The 24,689-nt window shown below is 42.9% G+C and overlaps 2 protein-coding genes across 2 annotated transcripts; one reads left to right on the forward strand and one right to left on the reverse strand.

The window, feature by feature from the left end:
- Positions 1 to 1,678: 1,678 nt before the first annotated feature.
- guca1aa (guanylate cyclase activator 1Aa) lies at positions 1,679 to 4,211 on the reverse strand. The gene is made up of 4 exons (XM_070928869.1): positions 4,014 to 4,211; positions 2,909 to 3,058; positions 2,733 to 2,826; positions 1,679 to 1,806 (listed from the first exon to the last, which is right to left on the reverse strand). The coding sequence occupies exons 1-4, from the start codon at positions 4,209 to 4,211 to the stop codon at positions 1,679 to 1,681; spliced, it is 570 nt and encodes a 189-aa protein (XP_070784970.1).
- A 3,866-nt stretch (positions 4,212 to 8,077) lies between these two features.
- On the forward strand, positions 8,078 to 24,634 carry golgb1 (golgin B1). The gene is made up of 19 exons (XM_070928660.1): positions 8,078 to 8,146; positions 8,955 to 9,146; positions 9,261 to 9,374; positions 9,559 to 9,726; positions 9,814 to 9,936; positions 10,617 to 10,730; positions 10,968 to 11,640; positions 11,729 to 11,796; positions 12,888 to 12,948; positions 13,883 to 18,959; positions 19,044 to 19,455; positions 19,584 to 19,817; positions 19,903 to 20,739; positions 20,914 to 21,107; positions 21,199 to 21,358; positions 21,783 to 21,883; positions 21,980 to 22,051; positions 22,594 to 22,684; positions 22,795 to 24,634. Exons 1-19 carry the CDS (start codon positions 8,078 to 8,080, stop codon positions 22,930 to 22,932), a joined length of 8,898 nt encoding a protein of 2,965 aa, XP_070784761.1. The 3' UTR covers positions 22,933 to 24,634.
- The last annotated feature ends 55 nt before the right edge of the window (positions 24,635 to 24,689 follow it).

Here is a 24,689-nt window from a genome sequence, read left to right on the forward strand (position 1 = left end):
AAATAATGAGGGAAAAAAGATAAATGCAGTGCAGGTTTAATACTGTTGCCTGACATAGAGCGACCCTGGCACCATGCAGGTGAATCACTGTCCTTGCTCAAAGGGGAGAGTTTTGTTTCTGTGATGTGTCACCTTTTGTTATATACTGAAGTCATGCGATGCTGATACTATAATGCAGAACATTCACAAGCATTTATGACGAGTTATTGTCTTAAAACAATAAGTTGCCAACACGTGACCTCTTGTAATTGTTTGCTTATGTCTACCAGTTGTGACCAGTTCAACCAAATACCTAAAAGTATCCAGCAATTCTCAAGAAAAAGGGCAAAGATTAGAGGAAATGCTGTCACGTTATTATTGTGACCCCTAATATTTAACGGTCCTCAGGTTGGGAAACACTGAACTAGACCCCAACCCCCACTATTTAGTTGTTTATTTTTGTATGTGTCAACACCTCCTGTGGGCACCTATAACTGGAGGCTGTTGACAAATACAAGTACTTTAATAAACACTGTCCTAACAGCTGCGTACAACTACATTATAGTGTTGTAAGCCATTTATTAGATGTTTATTTACTGCTTAATGGGGGGGGGTTAAAGTAAAGTTTTACAGAAAGAAATCTGCTCTTTAAAGAGCTGTCTTGTCTTAATTCAGCTGTGTGTAGGGGATGATTAAATTCACCCTTTTAAAATTCAAATTTTCTTGGCTGTCGATCAGTCCAGGCCATAATCTAGCCATAATGTGTAAGGGTGCTGCAATACATGCAACACACTTATATCCAGTACATTTAATGGAGACATTACACCGTAGACTTGTATATTTTTTTTTATTGTACAAATAAGCAAAAGCTGAAAACAACACTTTGTGCCGTCTTCCAACAGAAGGCACCGGTCGAGCGTAGCCAACAAACACAACAAAGGTAATCTATATCTGTATTTATGCTGAACAGGCAGCAGATCATACAGCCAAAGAAACACCCACTCACAAAATGCTACAAAACCTCAAGCCAGTGTTTCATCTTTTGCTTCAGCCTGCGTTCTTTCAAAAGTTTAAAAAAAAAGGTTAAAAAAAGACAAACATTTGAGAATTGTATCTGCACACTGCGTAATCTCTTTAAAGACTTTGACCTGTTCCTGTATTACAGCCTTTGACTTCATCAAATTAGCATGGATGTTAAGCACTCTGTGGAGTCATAGCTTCCTCCTATAAACCCCACAGGCAAGAACGGGTAAACACAGTTGAGTAATTTGTTGCAGAGGAACTCAGACCCAGAAAAAAAAAAGATTGGGGAAGCATTGAGTGCATATAATTGCCACTCTACTTCACTATCTCCCTCTGTTATCCCTCGGGGTATCTGTGGGTAAGTGGACCGTCTGAGAGATCATCCCTTATGCCAAGGTGGCCTTGGGAGAGCTCAGCAGCATTAAACAAGGACGATGACCAGTTAGCAAAGGTTGACTGAGTCATCCAAGTGCATTTACAGTGCATGTGTGTCACTCTTTTAGAGATTGAAAATAATAAATGTCAGTGTTTGCGGTACACTGGCGTTATATTAAACTGGATTCAATCTTAATAGAAATCTCAGTCTATAAATGACTTTTTTTCTTTCTTTTTTTTTACCCGAGGCGATGTACTGAAGCTCTCGAGTTAAGTCATGAATGAGGATGAGGTAGTCGGACTAAACGCTGTGCCTCCTGTTGTGGATCATGGCCACGATGTGGGTGAGGTCCAGACTTTTCATCATCACCTCCATGAAATCCTCGTCACTGCGAGCACCGGCCACGAACTCCTCCAAGGAAAGCTCGCCTGTTGGAGGGGAAAGATTGTATTTAAAGACATAGAAGTGTGCATTTTTCTGCTTTTTAAGTCATGTTTCAAAGAGTGATTTTGCATTGCACTTCTACATATAACGTTGTACTCACGATAGACAGTTTAAAGACATTGTGAAATGAATCGTGTAACATGCTAAATATGAGTATTTTTATAATCTTATAAATCCATCTTTTTCCTCTTCCTGTAAAACATAAAAATATTTTTGATAACTCATCTTGAACTCTGAGGCAGTAACATAAATATATCCAATCAAATATGATTTGGGGTGACTAGCTAACCACTCATTCAATGTTAAACCGCATTTGACCGTTAGCTAGTGGGTAGCTAGTAGAGCAATATCATTGTAGGAGGTATGTGTATGTGTCTTCAAAATAAGTATCAAAAGTGATGCAGCAGAACCAAATATATCATTTTTTATTTCACACATTTTACTCAAAATCTGGCGCCTACATTACCCACAATGCAACTTGACCATTGAGAGTTGGGTCAGAGATTTGGGTGAGTTATGCTAGTAGCAGCTAATGTAGCCTTGAGCCTCAAGCAGAGATGAACAGCAGACTACAGAGGTCTGGTAGCTTCACTTCTTTCTAACTCCACACCAACTTTGACTTTCAAAATGCTTTATACAACTTTTTTTGTGCATCACTGTTCCCCAACACCTGTACAGGAGTTACCCTTTAAGGTCTACTTGTGTAAAAGTTGAGTTAGCATCTTTTGTAAAAGGTTTAAGGATTGTTATTGTGTTCAACAGCCGCCTACAGTTTATCCTCTTCTTATGCTTGTTGTGTTTCCTGACTGAAGACAGCACTGGAGCTGATGAATGTTTAAACACTGTCCACCCACAATCGATTTCTTTCTAAATCTTCGTCTCTGCACACACAGTGCCAGAACACACTCACCATCTCCATTTATATCAATCCTGTCAAATACGCGGTTTGTGAAATCCTCAGCAGTTATGTCCTGATTTTCGTTCCCATTGATTGCACGGATGGCCTGCAGGAACAGAATAAAATCAGTATACCTCGTTCAGGACTTGTTATAAAACCCTGTGTCGCAGGTGCATGATATACTGTACCTTTATGATGTTGAGGAGCTCATGGCGGTCAATGCAGCCGTTGCCATCCACATCATAAAGTTTGAAATACCAGCGCAGCTTGTGCTCCATCTTTCCTCGCATCACCAGACTGAGAGCGGCCACATACTCCATGAAGTCTATGTAGCCGTCCTGCAAAAACAAGCAGGTAGATGAGACCTGTGCACCTGACTCACACAGGAGTCAAACATCAATAAATGATTATGCATGACCATCTGCTTATTATGGAACTGTTTTCAGCCATTCAAAGTGATAAATCGGTCGCTCAGTTGAAAGAGATCCCCCTCATCTCAACTCCAAAAGCTGTTTGTGTGAGATGAAGCATGCCAGGACGCAGGATTATCTCCAGGGACGGTCTGAACACAGGCAACAATCTTAGCATCAAAGCATTGTCTCTCAGATAATCTCACAGTTTAAATCATGCATAAAGATTGGGGAGACTAAATATAGAGCTTGCAGCTTCTCAGACAGACACATCCTGCGATGACCCTGTCGCACTCTTAAGTCACCTGTTGAGACTGAGGGTCAAGCTTGTTGCTGGAACGTCGCTGCTTCGCTTGTATTTTTGAATGTTTTGCAATTTGGGCAGCTTGTTAAAGTTTTACGATCTTTTCTGCTCTAGCCCTAACAAACACTTCAAAAGTCAAGCAGCAGACCATCTTACTCGAGTGCTTTTATCGGTTTTAGTGTCAAAACAATTAGTTGATTAATTGATTAGGCGATTAATCGGCAAGTTTTGATTTTAAAATAATCGTTTATGTCATTTTTCAGGCAAAATTTGCTGATTCTGACAATTCAAATGTGAGGATTTGAAAGCCTGAAACTTATCAAAGATATCAAAGAATTTATTATCTTTGAGTTCTGGACTGATGGTTGAACAAAACCTTGGGCTGTAATGGGCATATTTCACTGTTTATGTTTACACTATCTTAAGAAGATATATATATATGTTCATATGCCGTTGATGTATGTTATGTTCTTTCTCTCTTTAAAAGCCAATAAAAATTGCAAAACATGACACAAACTAGAAATCCCACAAGAACCATCACACCCTGCCACCTTACGAAGCTCCTCTGCAGCGTCTTACCTTGTTCATGTCAAACGTGCGGAACATCTGCTCTATGTAGGCGTTGGCCTCGGGGTCCAGCCCTCGCAGCCCGAAGAACTGCTTGAACTCATGCAGGGTGAGCTGACCTGAGGGGCACTCAGTCATGAACTTCTTGTACCAGAGGTGCATCTCCACCGCCTGCAGGTCGTCCACGGTGCTTCCTGTTGAGTTACCCATTTCTTTCTGACACCTGAGTGTGTGTAGTAGGTAAGATAGCCTTTTGCAGTAAACCTCTCAGCCCAATTGGTCTACTGTGAAGCGGATGTTATCCTTCTTCACAGTCACACAACAATGGGACTTAGGGTGAGAGTTGCTGCTGGTGGGGGCCTTTTGTAGCTGTCTGTGTTTGGGGATGAGGCGGTCCACTCCCCTCTGTGTTCTCCTTGGGTCTAATCACTGGCTGTAATCCAGTCGGACATGCAGATGGTCGGCTTAATCGCCCCATTAAAAGGGCAGGTTGACTCTTCCATCTCCGTCCACATTTAACCTGAGAACCGCTGACAAACACAATGCAGCTTTCATCCGTCACGTGGAGACACAGGACATCCATCACAGTCACGCACCTGAGCTGATGGGATACACTTTACTCATCGTGTGCACTCAAGTATGAGCAGCTGTAACAGCGGTGGAAGAAGTACTCAGATCGGTTACGTAGGGAAAGTACAAATACAACAAAGTAAAAATAAAAAAAGTAAAAGTGCAGAAATATTATCAGCAAAATTACGAATGTATAGTAAAAGTACTTGTTACATAAAAAAAGTCCCCATATGACATTATTAGATTGTTAAAGGTCACGTATTATGTAAAATGTACTTTTTCATGGCTTTTCAACACAAATGAATGAATGAATCTTTAGTTGCTGCTCTACTTGTGTTTAATTCTGCAAATGAACAAGGTTATAAAACATTATTTGGTAGATCATTTTATTTGGATAACACAGTTTAAAGCTGAGATAGCTGATTGGTAACTTAAACATTACAGTTTGAGTTAGTGCAATTAATAACAAAGCACGGCAGAAAGCTTTTTGATCTGCCAGAAACAAGGAAAATAGTACTATAACAATGTCTAAGTGCTTATGTGTGAATTTAGTCTCACTTTTTAAATGTGACCCCTTTGTTTTTATTATAGTATCTCTAATAATCATATTTCAAAGCAGTATTGTATTAGTCAGCAGCTATAAGTGCAGTTAATGTTTCCAACAGGGCATTTTTACAACTCGTTAACATGTCATTAGTAATAAAAATGGCAAATAACACAGATATATACATGTCAGTGCTTAAACTGAATGCTAAATGTAAAATGTATGTATTAATACAAAAGTAAAAATAAAAACGTCACTTGTAAATGCAGCTGTGGGTCATTTTAAAGCAACATTTCATCTTTCACGTTCACATTTCCCACATCGACATCCCAGGAAAAGTTAAACTCACATTAGTTGTATAGTCTGGTATACATTCAGCAGTTTCTTTCTGGCCATAAAACTTGCAAAACAGAAGTAAAAGTTTCATCACAGGAAAACCACAGGAAGCCGCGTCTCCACAGGTAACTGGTAGCTCATTGTTCATTTCATGAGTTTCATTCATGCCGCACGAGGTTTGCCAAAAACAACAGATGTTAACAGCAAAATTAGATATTGTGTATGCTTCAGACACGCACAGATGTAAAATAAAAAAATACATTTGGCTGTAGTGCAGTAATGTCATACAGAAAAGGCATACAGTATGTATGTTTCCAACATATTTTACTCTAGTTTGCATTACCCTGCAACACATTTGCTTTAACAGTCGTATCTGCAGGTATAAGTGATGAGTGGCAGCAACAGGGTTTTTCCTATTGTGTCTGACAAATAGCCTGAAATATATGTTTACAACATTTTGGAAGAGCTTTTCCTGACAATAACAAAACATGGAATACACACATTATGTAACCACACATACAAATATAACACTAATAAGACTATGTAACAAATATCTATGTTTTAAGAGCTTAAAAAAGTAAAAAGCTATAATTTTTCTGACTTCAGTAAGGCCTCATTTTCCTTCTTCATCCAGCATCATTTAGGTTTCATATTTCCAAAAGTTCACTCCTTCAGCGTCAGTCTGTTGTTGTCTTATTTTGGCTTTCTGTCCAGACAACACATTAAGACAAAGTCACAATGAACATTAAGTCAGTGTGGCTCCATGTCAGAGCTCGGGCAGATCTCACTGGCAGCACCGCCGGCGACACTTTTACTTCTCCCCCAGTGCAGATGTCTGTAGATGGAGTCAAACACAGACACTGTGTAGCGTGCAAACAGGCTGGTCCACTTCACTGCATCCACCATCCACTGCATGCTGCGCACCACGAAGGCCACAAACACTGTGACATAGTGAGCCAGCAGCAGCAGGCTCCTCCCCAGTTGCCTGCCACGGTTGATGATCAGGTTGACTCTTTGGTCATGTCCTGCCATCATTGTCCTGTCTTCTGTGTGCTTCCAGATGTGGAAATTTAATTTTGTGTGCGTGTTTGGCTTAAGGGCTCATTTTTCGTTTCTTGAAAATGTATATGTTTATGCAGATACTCCCTTGAAAGGAGTAGACGCCTGGAGATTTGCAGACAGCCCCTTATACACGCAGATCCCGGCTGTCCAATCAGAGCACAGGAAGTTTTGTTTCCGGGAATGTTTGGTGATGTGGCTATGCTCTGACATCCATCCGAGGAAATATATCAAATAAAAAGCAGATATATTTACCTGGGAAGCACTCGTACAGGTGAGTTAAAGGTCCTTTCTTTTTAAAAATACACCGCTTACTGGACTGCATAACAGAACTGTCATGCATGGAGAAGAAAATCTCAACGAAGCAGGTTTTAAAGAAGCTGTCCTTATTTACGAGTGACCAGCGTTAGCTAGCTAAGTAGCCTTAGCTAACTTACTGTATCATGGTAACTGCAGTCAGAGTAAACACCGGATGTTTTCACGGAGTATCCTGTTCACGCCACCGTTTCTTAATCTTCAGATATGTCTACTGCTTTCTGGAGACATCGCTGTTCTGCCGCGTGGAAAGTTTGTCGTCCATTTTTGCGTTAGCTAGGCATAATCTTTGCTGTTCACAAAAAGAGTGACGCAGCCGCAGTGGAGTGTCTGGCAGGTTCGGGGAAAGTCGGCTCCGTCCGGTGGAGCTCGAAGCAAATGGTTGGGGGGGGGGGGGGGGTGTCTGCCAATGTGTTGCTGTGGACGTAGGGAGAAAAGTAAGACATTTTTGTAAAATATGAGTCTGTGTGAGCCCAGTTCGTATAGTTTATTAATATAAACATCGTTGTGCAAATGTGTCTGGTTCTTCAAAAGCCCCAACTATCTACTATTATCAATGCTCATATTTTTTAAAACCTGAAGATATTCTGTTTATTATCACATAAGACAAAAGAAAAACTGCAAAGCCTCACAGTCGAGAACATTAAACTAAGGAACATTTACCACTTTTGCTTGAAAGATGACTTGGAAAAACAATTAATCGGTTGTGCCAATTATTTTTCTATCATTTGACTAATTGGCTAATAGTTTCAGCTCTAGTGTAATGTAACGTGCTGCTGCCTGCATACACTTTGTGCAAACAAAAGTCACATACAGTAAATATGATTGGGACTAGGTGTACATTCACACATTCAGAGGACGTGTCACTAAGCATCAGCGTCAGGCAACACTTCATGCTGTTCTTGGAAAAGACGTAGCAAGAGGGCAAATGTACATATCCTGCTTTATATACTGTGAATTACGAACATAAGACAGGTTTAACTGTAGGCTACATTTATGCTCCTATAAATACAATTCAAATTTATGCTTGCAGCTAAAATTATACTGAGGCAAACATTGATGGAGGACATTGGAGAAAGTGTCAACAGCAGAGAGGTTTTGAAAAATAGGTGTTATATTTCCACCATGTTATCTATAGGGAACAGAAAAGGGCTGCAGGTGCAGCAAAGACATGATTTATATATCAGACTTCACTGTTGTTAGTTTAGCCTCAAAGCTTGGATATTTTTTTCCCCCTCACAGTGCCATCTTTATGTTCAGCCGTCTGGCCACAGTCCTCCAGGAGCTCTCTGGAGAGGAGGGCCCAGATGGAGACCCACAGGTGAGAGAGTAACACATATATTATAACAACTTATAAAGATAATAATAATTTTGCCAACTGTGTCCCCATCTTTTAAATAAGTATGTGAAGATTTTATATCTGGTCCAATTCCAAACTCTCCAGAGTTTTTTTATCCTCCATTTAGAGCAACCATCAAAAAAACACAAGAGGGTGATGATGGTCTGCTTGTCTTTTATATTTTAGAATAAAGAAAGATGATTTTGTAAGGCATCCTATCTGTACAGAAATAAGTCAAAGACAGCTACATGTATAAGAAATTCAAGTTCACTGACTCAAGATACCATATTGGCATAACTTGTTTGACTCCAGGGTGTTTGCTTATTCAAGGAGACTTTTTCTCTCCCACATTAAAAAGGTAATCCAGCGATTTAGTTTGTCACTTCCATTAAGTCGTGGTGCTCAAAAGAGAATGAATGATCAAAATTGAGGCAGCGGAGGCCGAGATATTCTGACTTTGAGTCCCTAGTATGAGACAACATTTCCCATAATGCAGCTCAGTAGCATATTTCAGTAGACCCTCTCTGCCTGTTAAAAGAGTTCTTTTGTAACACTGTCAGACCCACGATGGACTGTAAAAGCTAGCCTCAAGCTGAGAGGAGGAGCGGGCTACAGATGTTTTATAAAATGATGTATACAATCAGTGGAGTTCCCCTTTAAATGCCCTCATCTTTGAGTTATTTTCTCAGACTTAACAAAGCTCCTCCAGAGCCATAGAATATATTGTTGTTACAGGTTAAATCTGACTAACTGTGACAAGTAAACTGACCTTATCTGTTTGCTTGAACAGGGCATGCTGGTGCCTCAGCTCCCTGCCGGCGAGGGCCAGGCTCCAGTGGAGGCTGAGGTACCCGAGGAGGCCATGGAGAGGCTGGCTCACCTGGAACAACTGGTGGTTCAGCTGAAGGAGCTCATCCGAGACAAAGACACCCACCTCATACAAAAGGACACTGAGCTGGCTAACAAAGATGCACAGTTAAAGGTAAATACCCTGTGTGTGTTTGTTTGCTATCAAGACTTCACTCCAAAAGTCAGTTCACTATGTTCTTTATGACAGTGACTGAGCACAAATGCTTTTGTTGCTTCATATCCACAGAATGAGAAAGAAGAAGCAGAGGCTCGCTTCACCAAACTCAAACTGCAGGCCAAAGCCAAGATGGCTTCACTTAACAAACAGATAACTGATTTGAAAGGACAAGGAGGAGCAACAGTAAGTTTGAATTAGGAAAAATAGTCTGTGTTGTGCTTGAATGATTATTACAAATCATCCTCTAGTTGCCTTTAACAACAAAGATCTTATGCAGACTTAAGATATGCCACCAGTTAACCGCAAACTAACAATAAAGCTCAAGCACTTTATTTTTATCTGACACGAACATCTGTTTTGTCTACAGCAGAGTCCAGACAGCTCTTTCACAGGAGCTGGCGCTGCAGTCGAGGAGGAGCTCCAAGAACTTAAGAACAAGCTGAGTGAGGAGGAGGCCAACAGGAGAGAGCTTCAGGAACAACTCCAGACCACAGAACAGCTCCTTCGGGAGAAGGAGTCTGCCCACGCTGAACAGGTGACATCGCTGTGTCTTTTAATTAATGATTTAAAATGTCATGAGAAAGCTCTCTGTCTCAATGAGTTGTTGTGTTTTTGTTTTCAGGTGCAGAAACTGCAGGTTGTAGTCTGCGAGAAGGATGTGCGTTTCCAGGAACAGATCCAGAAACATGAAGAAGAGCTGCTGAGAGTCACAACACAGTCTCAAAACGACAGCGAGCTTCAGCAGGTACGAGATCTTAAAATAACTGACTCTTTATTTGTGGCTTATTTATTTATATTTGATCCATTCAACCACAACTCTGAGTGTGTGTTTATTTCTCTTTTTGTTGATTGTAGAGCTGCAACTAACAATTACTGTGATTATTGATTATTCTGTTGATTATTACTTTGATACATTGTTTGATGTAAAAAATGTCAGAAAATAGTCAGAAAAAAAAACGATCAGCCCAAGTTGACATGTTGAAACTGCTTGTTTTTTTTATGTATTCAGAGAAGACAAAAGATGAAAACCAGGAAATATTCACATTTGAGAATAATTTGGAACCACTCAAGTTTTATCTTTTCTGCTTGATTAATCGGTTATCAAAATTCTCTCTATAAACAGTACAGACACATCAAGTATTAGAAATAAGGACCCAAATTTTGGAAGATTTGTGCTTGAATCTTTTAATAATAACACTTTAATGTTGTTGTCCCGTAAAGAAAGTCAGTTTTATCTGTATACCCCAAAATCACAGACGTGTCCCAGAGGGCTTTTCAATCTGTATAATATACAAATATACTCTATTCTCACACCCTCAGGTCAGATAAGAAAAAAAACTCCAGACAAAGGTCCAAACAAAGTGAACTGTAATTAGACACACCATTCATACAATCATTTTCTCTCTTTGTTTTTCTTTCTCCTAGGCCCTGCATGCAGCTCAGAGGCATTGTGAAGAGCTTGAGGAGGCCTTAAACTCTCGGTCTCAAGTGCTGGACCTGCTACAGCAGGAAGTGAGCAGCGCTGATCAGCAGAAACAGGTACAGATCCTGTTTTACTGGATGCCAATTATGCAACTACTTGGTTTTAAAAACAGTTCCACATATTGGCAGATATTTACAGATGCTTCAGTGTAATGAATACTGTTCCTGCTTGATAAAAAGAAAACTGTTCAAACAAACACACCCTACGTCTAGATACACATGTCATTAATATGCATTGTTTGGCTGAGCCACACAACACACACCCACTTACATCCTTTTTCTCTCTCTGCTCAGATCTTGACTGCTCAGTTCCGGCAGATGGAGCAGGAGCTGGCCGAGGCCGTCAAGCAGAGGGAGGAGGAGAGGCAGCAGTGGGCCGAACGGGCCAGCATGGCCGATGCAGAACTCTCAGCCCTCCGAACCAGCCTGGAGGCCTTGGAAAGAAAGAGCACGGAGGTGGTGAGGCAAGAGAGCGAGCTGGCCTCCCTGAGAGAGGCAGAGCATGTGAGTCAGGATGCTCTGGAGAAGGAGAAGATGGAAGTTGCCAGACTGGAGAGAGAACTGGCTCTGATGAAAGAGGCTGAGCTTGCAGCCGTCCAAGCGAGCCACAATGCCTCAGAGAGAGACAGAGCGGAAATAGTTCGGCTTGAAAGTGAACTTGCATCTATGAGAGAGGCAGTCGACCATGCCAGCCAGGATGCCTCAGAGAGGGAGAAGGCAAAACTAGAGCGAGAACATGAAGATGCCCAGAAGAAGGGTGAGATCTTGACTGAGATTTGGAGACATCTATGTCCGATGGCTCTCGAAGATGTCCAAGCAGCAGAGGAAATCCCCTTCCCTGCTGACCTTTCCCTGTTCCTGGACACCGTGCAGTCTATTGAGACACAACTGACAAGGCTAAAAGATGAACGCAGTGAGAGGGAGGAACACTGTGCCGAGCTCACCCACACCATGGAAACCCTTCAGGGTAAGAACATGTATCTGGTTGTATCTGTTTATAGACCTGTTAGTGTTTTATCAAGGCACTGATATTTTAATGTGAATCTGATTTTCAGAACAACTAGACAGAAGCCAGGAGGAAGCCACAGCCAAGATACGACAACTGGAGCACGAAATTGTAACGGTCAGTGCTAAGAACCTATTTATAACTGGCATTAACATATCATGATCTGTATCTGGATAATGGCATCCGATCACAGGGTTTTGCATTGACACTTGGTATTAAAATGCGTTCTCGTAATCTTGATTCTGCCTGCGATGTGATAGGAACTCAATATGTAAATAATTTAGGCAGAGCTAGAAGACTTACATGGTGCATCCCAGGTCATGGGAAGCAATTATTTTTAAATCACGTTTTGTCAGGGAAGAGATGAGATCTAATCACAGTGCGTTCTGTATGCATTTACACCTCGCATTAATATGCATTTCTCTGTATCCAGATGTGACATCCAGGTACAGATCGCATTCATGCAAGGTGTGAAGGAATGGGGTCGTAAACACGGAGCGTTAAAAACACCGAGCCACGTTTTGGGGATCATTACCTTCTTAACACCAGATGTTAGCAGCTTGTTTTACTTGAGATGTAAACTTCAAAAGGAAATTTAAAATATGCTCTGTGATTCTCGGCAAGCTTCATCATCTCTGCAAAGCGTTAACTTCAAAGTTTCTTGGGGCCTTTGTAATGAAGTTTCTGTTATGCTGTGTCTCTGTTTTTATGATGAAAAAGGGTGTTGAAGTGGAAGATGTGAGACTGCAAGCTTAGTATAAGCTGAGGTTTAAGAAGTTAAAGTAGTTCTATCTACAAAGTCAGACAACCGTGTCATGTGTACTTTTCCCCTGTCATTAAAATACAGTTTGCAGAGTCAACTTTTATTATCAGAGTGGAGCAGCCTGACTGGTCTTATCCGCCACACCTGGTCCAGCGACAGAACTGGTGTCTGGCCAGGTGATGTAAGTCGGTCTGATACAGGACAGACGCAGGGTCATAGACAGACAATACTTCATCTCACTGTGAGGAAGTGCGCCTAATCCCTTCTGCACTGATCCCCTGTTATGACTGACTTACCCGACCTTCACCTCAAGCCACATCCGTATATACTTCTGATATAGATTTAAATTGTCTTCTTATACAGGAAATGTTCTCTGGTAAATCAATCACAAGATCAAAAAGTTTCAATCCTGCCAATTCTCATTTTTTGTTTATCTCTGTTTCAGATGTCTGAAAGAGATGATGTGAATGAACCATCAGCACAAGATTCATCTGAAGCTAAAGAAGGTACAAAAACTGGGTTTGTTTGTTTATTTGTCCCAAAGTGAAATTCTTTATATGGAAACAGAGTCAAATATCAGTATGCTCACACATACTGTGAAATGAATCTTGCTCTGCTTGCCAGAGGCATTCGTTTACGTTTTTAAAGCAGTGCCAAAACAAACATGCAGACAAACAAATATGGAGCTCTTATGTGCAAGGCTATTATGTGTAGAAATAGGGACAAACTGGAAGTGTACTTCCTCATGTACTTCTACTCCTCTACATTTCAGAGGGAAATACTGTAGTTTTTGCTCCACCACATTTATTTTACAGCTATAGCTACTAGTTACTTTGTAGATTTAGATTGTTAATACACAATATAATCAACAAATACATTATTTCATAATGCATCTTAATTAATCAATTAATCTACAAGTTAATATGAAAATAGTTGCACATTCATTTTGTAAGTATTTTGTTTTCAATCAATCTAAAGTGAATCATTTTGGTTTTTGGACTGTTGGCCGGACAAAACAAGACATTTGTCAAATAATCAGTAATAAAAATAGTTAAGTGGCAGCCTTTGGATGCATGATTATAGATTAAACTACCTAGCAGTATAAAGTAGTTAAAATTAGCCCCACATTTACCAGCTGCAACTTTAACTGATCCTTACACACTGACGCATCAATAATTATAATCAAATTATATATATATAGTAAGCATCAAAATATACTTAGTCAAGTCAATTTTATTTTTATTTATACAGGGTTAGTTATTTATATAAAGCCCCATAACACAACAATCCGTACAGCGTACAACATCTATACTTACACACCTCTATTATTGATCTATTGATGTGATTGATGTGTTCTTAACTGGGAAACTTCCACTTGATTTTACTGATTGTTGCTGCTTACGTAAAGTAATTGTCTTTTTCCTTTGTTGACTTCCACAGCGTGCATACTGGAACTGGAGCAGCAGCTACTACAAAAAGACAATGAGCTGGTTGCCTTGCAGGAGTCTCTCAGACTGGCTAAAGAGCACAGCTCCAGTGGGGATGCATCATGTGAAAACTACGATCAGACTCCAGATCAGGGTCAGGATGCCAGTACAGCCCCCCATGACAGTTCTACAGCCCCTCCTGACTTTATGGAGGACACACAAGAAGAGGAGACCACCTTAGTTGCAGAGGACACCTCAATCCTCTCCATTTCTGCTGATAATGAGAGTAGCCCAGAGCTTATTGCACACCAGTCTGAATCCCCAGAAGAATCCAAAGGGACCTCCTCAGATGAGATGGTCGCCAGTAGTGATTCAGAGGTGGCCCACAGCAGCTGGACCCTCCTGGAAGCTGTGAATCAAGATGGAGGCCAGGAGTGGCCGTCCATCCTGCAAGACTTTGGCCAGCTGCAGCTGCAGTCGTGGGAGGCAACGAGCATGGAGCAGGAAACCTCCACAGTTCAAGTTGAGTCCTCCTCTGTCATCATCCGAGAGACGGTACAAGTTCATCTAACTCAGCAGAGTTCTTCCTCCACAGAGGGTAACATGCTCTCTGGCCAGGTCTTTGCTCAGGCCTTAGCCGAGGAACTTCAGAAGAGATACAGTGAGCTTTTGGCTGAGCTTCAGAGGCTCAGAGAGGCTGCTGCAGAGTCACAGGAGAAAATCAAGAGCCTGGAAGAATACACACAGTCCCTTACTGCTGCCAAAGAAGAGGCCGAGTCCCAGGCTAATAGTTTTGCAGAGGAACTTAAGTCGGCCAGAGACGAGTTGGAGCAGCAAAGCAGATCTGGTGTGGAGAAACACAGTGTTGAAATGCAGCTTCTAGAAGAACAGATAGACATTTTAAACACTGATAGTAAAACCAAGGAAGAGAAGATCCAGGCCCTGCAGACAGATCTGGAAATAGTCCGCCAAGCTTTCTCTGAGCAGGAGGGGCAGGCCAGGATGCTGAGTGCTCAGCTGGAGGACAGAGAGCTCCTCTCCTCTGAGCTTGAAAAGAGGCTTCAAGATATGGAAAACAGCATGTTGGAATACTCTCAGACATCAGAGCTCAACAATGACACTTTGTCAAAGAAGGACTCTGAGATCAGTGAGCTACAGCTCTGTCTCAGCCAAAAGGAGCAGGAGATGATGGAGCTCAATGACAGTATGTCTGCTAAACTCCTCAAGGCTGAAGAAGAGAAGTTCCAGATAGACGGTGAAGTCAATAAACTGAAGGAGCAGGTAGTGGAACTTGAAAAAGTCAGAGATGAGACGCAGAAAGTAAGTTATGAAGACTCAGGCGCTCATGTAGATGATGAACTTGCTAGTTTGCGAAAGGAGAAAGGAGTGCTGGAAACACAACTAACACACGCAAAGAAGAAGTTGCAGGCTGCACTTGTGCAACGCAAAGAGCTTCTGAAGAAGGTTGCTGATTTTGAGGTAGAAGCAAAGAAATGGAAAGAGCGAGATGAAACGGCAAAGGCAGAAACTCCTGCAAACATTCCAGAGGTAGAACAGTCTGGAGGACATGAGATTCAAGAAATGGAGGCTAAACTTGTTGGACTCGAGCAAGCTTTAAGATCCAAAGAAGAGGCAGTTGAGACTCTTGAGCAGAAAATTAGCCAGCAGGATCAAGTTCTCACTGAGACGCTTGCTCTGAATAAAAAGCTAAGTGAAGAAGCTGAAACCTCTCAGCATGCATCAGACATTTCTTCTGAAACAACTGTGTTACAATCCCAAGTGGCCTCTCTGGAAGCCGAGTGTGAAACCCTTCAGAAGAAAGTTCAGGAAGCCCAAGAATCTCGTAAGGAAACCATACGCAAGGCAAAAGAGAAAGATAGGCATCACCGTGAACAGCTAAAGCAGCAGAAAGAAGAGTACAGCGAGCTTATGGAGCGTTTTGAGGTGCAGAGCAGCGAGCGAGACGCTCTTCTGACTAAATTGACAGAATTAGAAGAAAAAGTGAGCACTGAAAGAGAAGATCTACCTCACCAAGAGACCAAGCAACTGCCTGAAAATGTGGAAAAGCCAGCAGCAGGAGATTGGGTCCAGGAGGATTGGGTGGATTTTGCCACATCTGAGACTGATTTATCACAACCACAATCCAGTGATCCAGTTCAGCAACCTGCAGAGAAGTCTGACGTCTTTTCTGCACAAATGGAGGAATCTCTGAATGCTCTCAGAGGAGAGATCCAGACTGTGCGGGTGGCTAACGCAGAGCTAGAGAAGCAGCTGCAGGAGACCCAGGCCAGTTTGTCACTGAAGGACGCTGAATTATTGGAATTGGGCAAAGAGCTACAAGCACTAAGAGAAAAGGAAAGACAAATTGATGCACTCTCAGAGGAAGTTAATGATCTTAGAGAAAAGCATCACCAAGCTGAGTCTTACGCTGAAACCCTGAAAGCAGAGATGGAAGCTGCAGCCAAAGCAGCTTCTGCAGATTCTACATCCTCCATTGCAACTCTTCAGGCTGAAGTGGACGACTTCAAGCAGTTCCTCGACAACAAGAACCATGAAATCATGGAGCTAAGTCATCAGCTTAGCGAGCAGAACTCAATCATACGCTCAATGCAGGACACTGTGTCTCAGAAGGATCAGCTAATATCTTCTTTACAGGAAGAACTGAAGGCTGAGCAAGAAAAAACTCAAAGGTTAGAGGTTGAGGTTCCGCAGAAGCAAGAGGAAGAAAAAGGCAGCGAGGCAAAGATCCAGCATCTTCAACGGAAGCTTCAAGCTGCTCTGATCTCCCGCAAAGAGGCTTTAAAAGAAAACAAAACTAAGAAAGAAGAACTAGTTTCAACTGAGAAGCTCATAGCTGAACTGCAGCAGAAAATGGAGTCGGCAGAAGAGGAGCTGGAGAAGCTAAGAGTGGAAAGAGTTAGACTGATTGATGAAGTTGACCGGACATTACTGGAAAACCAAAGCCTAGGATCATCCTGTGAGAGCCTCAAACTGGCCATGGAGGGCATACTGAATGAGAAAGATGCCTGTAAGAGAGAAGTGGAATTGGCGAAAGAGGAGGCTGCCAGAACTTGCAGAGAATGGGAGGAAAAAGTTCAAGGCATGAAGGACGAGTACGAGACTCTTCTCAAGTCGTATGAAAATGTGAGCGACGAGGCAGAGCGAGTGAGACGAGTCCTGGAAGCTGCCCGGCAGGAGAGACAGGAGCTCGCTGCCAGAGTGAGGATGCATGAGGCTGCCAGGCAGGAAGCTGAAAGACAGGCAGAAGAAGCACAGAAAGAGGTGGATACAGTGAAAGACAAAATGAGAAAGTTTGCCAAAACAAAGCAGCAGAAAATACTGGACTTAGAGGAGGAGAATGAGAGACTCAGAGAGACGCAGGAAAAGACTGTAATAAAAGGAGAGGACAAGGCTCTCAAAGCTGAGGTTGAAAGACTTCAAGAGGAGCTGGGGGCTTTAAAAGCTGATTTGGATGCATCGGTGGCAGAAAGAGACTCTTTAGGGCAGCAGATTGAAGAGTTGAGGGAACAACTTGCCCAAACAGGAGTCAAGGAGGACAATGTAATTCAGGCTACTCTGCTTAGCTCTGCAGCTGTTGTAGAAGAGGTTGTCACTGCCCAGCAATCAGAGATAATCATGACCAGTGCAGAGTCTGTTGAGAGTCAGTATGAAGACAAAGAAAAACCCTTAACCCCCGAAGAGACACCAGCTGCAGTGTTTGCACTTGAAACACATTTACAACCTACTGGGGGACAAGAAAAAGCAGAAATGACTGAGAGTGTTCAAGTTTTATTAGAGGATAAAATGAGGGAGATGGAGGCAGCTGTCAATGCAGAGAGGGAACTGTGGCAGGAACAGGAGGCTGGACTCAAAGCTGAACTGGCCTCTCTTGAGCAAGATCTTCAGGAGAGTAAAGAGAAGGAGAGCCTTGTGGCCTCTCTAGAGAAGTGCCTCCAAGAGAGCAAAGAGAGAGAAAAGAGCCTGATTGAAGAGGTTCCAAAGAGGGAAGCCCAGTTCAAAGAACTCCTCAGAAGCCTTGAAACTGAGAAAGATAACCTGGAGGAGCGCCTGATGAACCAATTGGCTCAGCTCAACGGGAGCATTGCTGGTTACCAGCAAGAGGCATCAGACAACCGGGAGCACCTCACTGAACTGCAGCGGGAGGTGGAGAGGTTGGACAGGGAGCGGGCCGAACTCGAAGCCGAGGCTCAGAGTGAGAGTGACCGGGCCGCCAGGCTGGAAGAGGACATGAGGCAAGCCCAGAGGGAAAGAGCTGAAGCTGAAGCAGAGTCTGGTAAGCAGAGGGAGCTGGAGCAACAGCTGAGGTCTGCTCAGAGGGTCAAAGAAGGCAGTCAGAGCCGAGTGCGTCAACTGGAAGAACTGTTGAGGGAGAAGCAGCTGGAGGTCCGTCAGCTGCAGAAGGACAGCATCCAGTACCAGGAGAGGATCAGTGAACTGGGTAGAGAAGCTAAGGCGCTGCAGCTAGGCCACAATGAGCTCCACAACAAACTAGAACAATCCCAACTGGAGGCTTCCAAAACCGTAGCAGACCTGAAAAGGACTGAAGCAGAGTTGGCTAGCTGCAAATCCCAGCTAGATGAGGCACAGAAGCAGGCAAGTGAGGCTTTAGCTGAGAAAACAGCCCTTGAACAGAATGCCAAACAGAAAGAGGCCTTGATGAGAGCTGAGGCAGAGCAAACCCTCGACTCTGTGAGATTCAGGCTGGGAGCCGAACTGAAGGAGATGGAGCTGAGACTGGAAGATGCGTACAGCGAAAGGGAAAAGGAGGAGGAAGCCACTCTGGAGGCCAGAGAGATCGCAGAAGGAGCCGAGAGACGGGCCCAGGAGGTGCAAGCCCGTCTGGACGAGTCTCTGGCCAGGTTAGCTGCCTTCTCCCGCTGCATGTCCTCACTGCAAGATGACCGGGACAGAGTTTTGGACGAGACCCGACAATGGGAGACTCGCTTTAATGATGCTCTGCAGGGTAAGGAGGCTGAAGTTCGGGAGGCTGAAACAAGGGCCAAGGAACAGGCAGAACAGCTTCAGAAAGAATCTGCCCTGAAAGAAGAACTTCAACTTTCAGTGGACAGGTAAATACCTTTTCTGTCTTATTCCATTGGATTGATTATGTTCTGCTTTTTAGCTCAAAACTCACAAGATTATTTTTCTTTCAGACTACAGAAAGCAGAAAAGGATTTGCAGCTGAGACTGGATGAGGAGGAAAAGAAAGTCACAGAGAGCCAGGCTGCCCTAGAGGAGGAGAGGAGCAAGCTTCAGCAAACTGCAACTGAGCTGCAGTCTGCACAAAATGAAGCCCAAGCCCTGAAAAACGAGGTGGAGAGTCTCCATCAGAGGGCCAGAGCTCTTGAGGAGGCTGTAGGTCGGCTGCAGGGTGAAGTCGACCAGGCCAGGACCGAGCTGAGGGAGAGGGAGGCAGAAGAGAGGCGGCTTTGTCTGAACGTGGAGCAACTGGAGACAGACCTGCGGTCCTCTAAGACCTTGACAGAAACTCTGCAGACTGACTTAAATGAGAAGGAAAGGAGAGAAGTGGAAATGCTGGGGGAGAAGGAGCAAGCTGTTACTGAGGTATTAACATGTTTTCATCTACAGTACATACTATATATTGTTCATGGATTTTTTACTGAGAAATCAATTGGCAGACATGACATATTCATAACAAATGTATCACCATCCATGTGTGTTTTATTTCCCAGGCGGCAGAGGAGGCTAGAAAGGAGGCTGACAGCAGGGCACAAGAAGCTGAGGAGGAGCTGGAGCAGAGAAGAGGGGAAGTGCGGGATCTAGAAGAAAAACTGCGAAAGGCAGAGGAAGAGAGCAACAACAGAAAAGCCCGACTGGACTCTTTCATGAAGGCCATGGGCTCCTTGCAGGATGACAGAGACAGAGTCCTCAACATGTACAAACAGCTGGAGGAGAAACACCTGCAGGTAACTCACAAAAAACCTTATAATGGCTTATAATATGTGTAGAGCTTGTTTTGGTAGCCAATATAACATTTGTAACGTGTCATAGGTGATGATGGAGAAGGATGGTCTGATCCAAGAGGCGGCAGGGGAGAACAACAGCCTGAAGGAGGAGCTGCGCTCTCTGCTGGTCCAGAGAGACGACCTGTATGCTGAAAAGGCCAAGCTGTCCGCCCAGCTTCACGGCTACCGTGATGAACTTAACCAAGTCCTGAGCATGAAGGACTCCCAACACAAACAGCTTCTGGCAGCTCAGCGAGAGCGTATTGCCTCTCTGGAAAGGGGCCGTGAGGAATTGGAAAGTCAGTTAAAGAGTGTCAGCAGAGCCAGAGAGACAGAAGAAGAAGCAGGCAGGGTGGAAAGGGAGACTCTTAGCCAGGCTGTTGACATTACAGCAGCATCACAGGTGATAGATGCTCCCGGTGCAGAGGTTGAGAAGCTGAGGGAGCAGCTGCAAGCAGCGAGAGAACAAGTGGAGGCTTTGGAGGAGAGCTTACTGAAGGAGAGACAAGAGCAGAAGAGCAAGAGCAAAGAGCTAGCTGAGCTGCGATGGGAGGGAGGTGTGATGCGGACAGAGTCGGAGAGCGCTCAGGAGAGAGTGGCGGAGCTGGCCCGAGACTTGCTGGCTGTCGAACAGAAGCTGCTAGAGGAGAAAGAGGTGACGACGCAGCTGAGGGCAGAGAACCAGTCATTCTCAAAAGCCATGGCCTCCCTCCAGGACAGCAGGGACCAGGCAGTAAACAAGGCCCAGGAAGTGAGCCTGAAGCTGGAAGAGATGAGCAGGGCAGGTGGCCACGCAATACACAGCAGCCCCGGAGGATCCACTGGAGAAGTGTGGGGGCTAAAGAACGCACTACAAGCCCTGCAGAATGACAGGGAGAGACTGGTGAGTAACCTGTCTGACAATAAATGTAAATATTTTAGTCATAAATGCACAGTTGTTACAACACTGCTGGCAAAAAAATCTATATGATGTGATCACTTGTATTATTTTGTGGATTTTCATTGCCATCTGCAGTATTTCAACATATTTTTTGTCTTTCCTTCTCCTTGCATGCAGCTGGAGCAGCTTCAAACACAGACGTCAGAACTCAATAAGCAGAAGTCAGAGCTGGCGCGACTGGGAGCAGGAGAGCTGATTAAAGTCAGCCAGGAGCTGTTTGAGGAGAAAAAGCAGAAGGAAGACATGCTGAGTGTCATAATGCAGCTAGAGAATCTGGTGGAAATGGGAAAGCAGGAAATAGACACTCTCAGGTGAGGCACAGAGCCAGCGTTTTTTAACAAAACAAAATGGCACAAAAAGCCTTTTATTGTATGTGAATATGTGTGTCTTTGTGTTTCTCAGACTGGAGCGTATTGACTGGATGGCTCAAGCAGAGCAGCTGAAGCAGCAGACCCTCACCACACTCTCGGAGAGGGACCAACAACTGCGGCAACTCTCCGCCATGCTGGAGGAAGCCCGCACTCACAAGCCCAAACTTCAGCAAGAACACTATCAGAGAGAGGTAGCGGTCTAAACATTTGATTGTACTTCTGATTATTATTTTCCTGTTAAGGAAATTCTGTGTAGATAGTGGCAGTGTTATAATCCCATGCTTTAAGTTTCCTACCTTTTTGGCTTGCTACCCCTTAAAATGAATCAAAATCTATTTCTGAGCTCTGGTTGCAGGTTATGGACGTGAGTTGTAAGCAAAGAGGGGTTTTTCTTCCTTAGATTGTTTCATTTGAAGGATTTTATTTTAGTTCCACATCTCATACCACATTGGGAATAAATAATTGAACCTTAAATGGTATTAGAAACTTTACTTTGATCCATAGCTGTTCAGAATCTGTATTGGTTTGAAGAAGGCATAATATAAACTATAAAATCAGCAAGATGTAGGATAAGGATGTTGCATATAATGTGAATTCTCTACAATGTCCTCACAGGGCACACAGGAAGTGGACAGTGCTCCTGGAGCCCCACAGGAGAGAAGTAGCCAGCTAGACAGCCACGCCTACGTAGCTGAGGTCAAAGAGCTACAGAGAAGGTATAGTAGAGGTTAAACCTTATCAGAAATACTGTTTTGAAAGTGGTATGATTAAACACAGGGATACTAATAGATTTGTACCTCTTTTTACATCAGGCTGGATGAAGAGATGCAGCAGAGGGTGGCTGCTGAGGAGCAGCTGATGGCCACACAGGATCGACTCAAACGGTATGAAACGTGACACAAGATGAAAGAGATTTTTAATATCAGGCAGGGAAATTAAAGCTGCTATAAGTAATACTTTTATGTTAAAACAAACCCACAGAGAGTTATCACCTGACTGCAGTTCTCCTCAGCTCTACTGTACGATACCTTCCCAGCACCAAACTACAGACGCACACAGTTAGCGACTATCTGGTGAACATAGTGGAGCATTTAGCAGCTAAAGAGCCAGATATTTCCCTCAGTTGCTAATGTTGCTCCATAACTACTGGATATGTGCGGTAAAAAAGCCACTATTTGCTAACAGGTTTGCCATGTGTATCTAGCACATACTAGAGGTTCTATTAGGACCCAGTAAGTTTATATTCCTGTTTTATTATGTTGCTTATCCATATGTTAATGTTATAGAGTGTATATAAGGCATTTCTTTATTTGATTGTCTTTGACTAAATGTTTTTCGGCATCTGAATAACTCATCTAGTCCTTTGCTTTTAGCTCTGATAAATATGACAGCTAACATCTGTTTTTATTATCATTATTATTATTAGTCACAGCCAGGCTAAACGGCACTCTGCACAAGAAGAGGATCACTCAGAGACTGCTGTTTTCATCGAGCCGCCGGAAGGAGCTGTCACTCGAGTAAGGCTCCACTAATGTCCTCGACCACCTCATTTGTCATCTTAATAACCGTAATAATAAAGACTTATGAGCTGTATGCTTTCTGTAACCTTGCCTCCCTTCTCTTGCAGACTCGGAGAGGTGGCCCGGGTTTGGCGCGGATGCTCCGAGTGGCCTTCTGCTCCCGTCAGCGTACCCCACTGCTGTTCAGCCTCTATCTGCTCACTGTGCACGTCCTGCTGCTGCTGTGTCTGGGCGGATACCTCTGAAACCAGCTCCCTTTAACAAAACCTGACAGATAAGAGATAGAGATAGAGAGAGGAAGGGGAAAGAAAATGGAGATGTGACACAGACCTAACCCAAGCCATCAATATGTTTTATATTGTTACATGTAATGAATTAAAGAAGAGTGTGAGGGGTGTTCTACACACAGACGTTGCACTTTACAGGATTTCATCTTTTAGCCAAAGTATGTAGACTTATATAGGAAGCTGTTGTCATTGATTTTAACTGTTACTCTTGTATGACATAAAGGGACTAGGTTTAGATTCATAATCAAGTATTTTGGCAGATGGTGTTCTTCATGTGCCTTTAGATTCGGATATAAAAGGGTCACTTTCTGTTAGAGTTTCTGTTAGAGACTTTTTTGGTTTTAGGGGGATTCGCTAATGTCTGTCCGTCAAATGTGACGTCACAGCCAGCAGACGGTTAGCTTAGCATCAAGACTGGAAACGGGGAAACAATTCTGTCAAATGATAACAAAATCCTCCCAAAAGCAAATTTGAAGCTCACTAATCAACACGTTATATCTTGTTTGTTTAATTCGGACAGAAACCATAGTAAAATAACCGTCAGAGGGGGTTATTTTGCCGGCGGTGTCGCACAGTATTCACGACCGGACTATTGGCTCTGAGCGGTTGCTAGGCAACCAACGCAGACACTACGAAGTTACTTGTTGCGGCCAAAAATAGTTAGTCCAACTATGTTTTACACTTCTGTTTTTGTAAAAACAAATACTAACATGACAAGATATAATGTGTTAATTATTGAGCTTCAGTGGCGCGGGTAGGTGCATTTTGTTACCGTTGGACAGAGCCAGGCTACTTTCCCCGTTATGAGTCTTTGTGATAAGATAACATTTAAGCTAACAGGCCAGGTCGGTTTCCCCGTATCCAGTCTTTGTGCTCAGCTAACCGGCTGCTGGCTGTAGCTATTTACTATGTTTTACTATTTAACGGACAGGTATGATATGGTATCAATCTGTTATTAGGTTAACTCTCGCCAGAAAGCGAATAAGCGTATTTCCCAAAATGTCGAACTGTTCTTTTAAGATGGCTTGAGGTTCAGGTTATAGTCCAGTCTCTTCCTCTTCTACTCATTCCATGCACAACAACGGAGCACAGTGCAATTTCTGTTCTTACACATTCCTATTGTGTGTTTTTCTTTTTTCTTTTTCTTTTCCTCTTATATAAATCACATTTTTAAAAAGGGAGCATTATATTGATATTTGTACATACATGTATTATGTACATCAGCTGGATGGGTTTCCCCTCTCACATATCCATTAAGATGCTTCTGTTGCACACGTTTAGATTTTACAGTTTGTTCTGTAGTTTTTATGGCAGATTAAGTTGCCATTCAGGTGCAATGTTTTACCACCTTGTGGATTCATTCCAGAGGAGAAAGACTGCTGTTTTTTCTAACAATATCCATCCCATTATAGACTACTCTGATGTAGCATAATTTATTGTCCAACAATTGTCCACTACCTACATGTATCTTGACATCATCCTGTTAATTCTTGTTTATTAATCGCTCACTTTTGGTAAAATTGTGGCTCTGTACTCATCTTCTTTTCACATTCATGTTCTTCTTCACATCCTAAACCCACTGAAATATACTTTAAGTGTAAATAACTGTTTAAAAGGGCTGTATAGAAAAATAAAATGTAATAAAAGTGTTGGTGGTTTAGATCAGGGACTGATCTGTAGAAGAAGAAAAAAATCAGACATTAAGACTTTTGTTT

This window comes from Enoplosus armatus, chromosome 22 (genome assembly GCF_043641665.1).
Source record: "Enoplosus armatus isolate fEnoArm2 chromosome 22, fEnoArm2.hap1, whole genome shotgun sequence".
Classification (NCBI taxonomy): Eukaryota; Metazoa; Chordata; class Actinopteri; order Centrarchiformes; family Enoplosidae; genus Enoplosus; species Enoplosus armatus.

Coding starts and splice junctions, on each gene's coding strand:
- guca1aa (XM_070928869.1), bottom strand. CDS start 4,211: ATGGGTAACTCAACAGGAAGCACCGTGGACGACCTGCAGGCGGTGGAG. Junction 2,827..2,908: donor AGCTCCTCAACATCATAAAG/GTACAGTATATC, acceptor CTGTTCCTGCAG/GCCATCCGTGCAATCAATGG. Junction 1,807..2,732: donor GATTGATATAAATGGAGATG/GTGAGTGTGTTC, acceptor CCCCTCCAACAG/GCGAGCTTTCCTTGGAGGAG.
- golgb1 (XM_070928660.1), top strand. CDS start 8,078: ATGTTCAGCCGTCTGGCCACAGTCCTCCAGGAGCTCTCTGGAGAGGAG. Junction 18,960..19,043: donor CTTCAACTTTCAGTGGACAG/GTAAATACCTTT, acceptor TTTTTCTTTCAG/ACTACAGAAAGCAGAAAAGG. Junction 22,052..22,593: donor ACACAGGATCGACTCAAACG/GTATGAAACGTG, acceptor TATTATTATTAG/TCACAGCCAGGCTAAACGGC.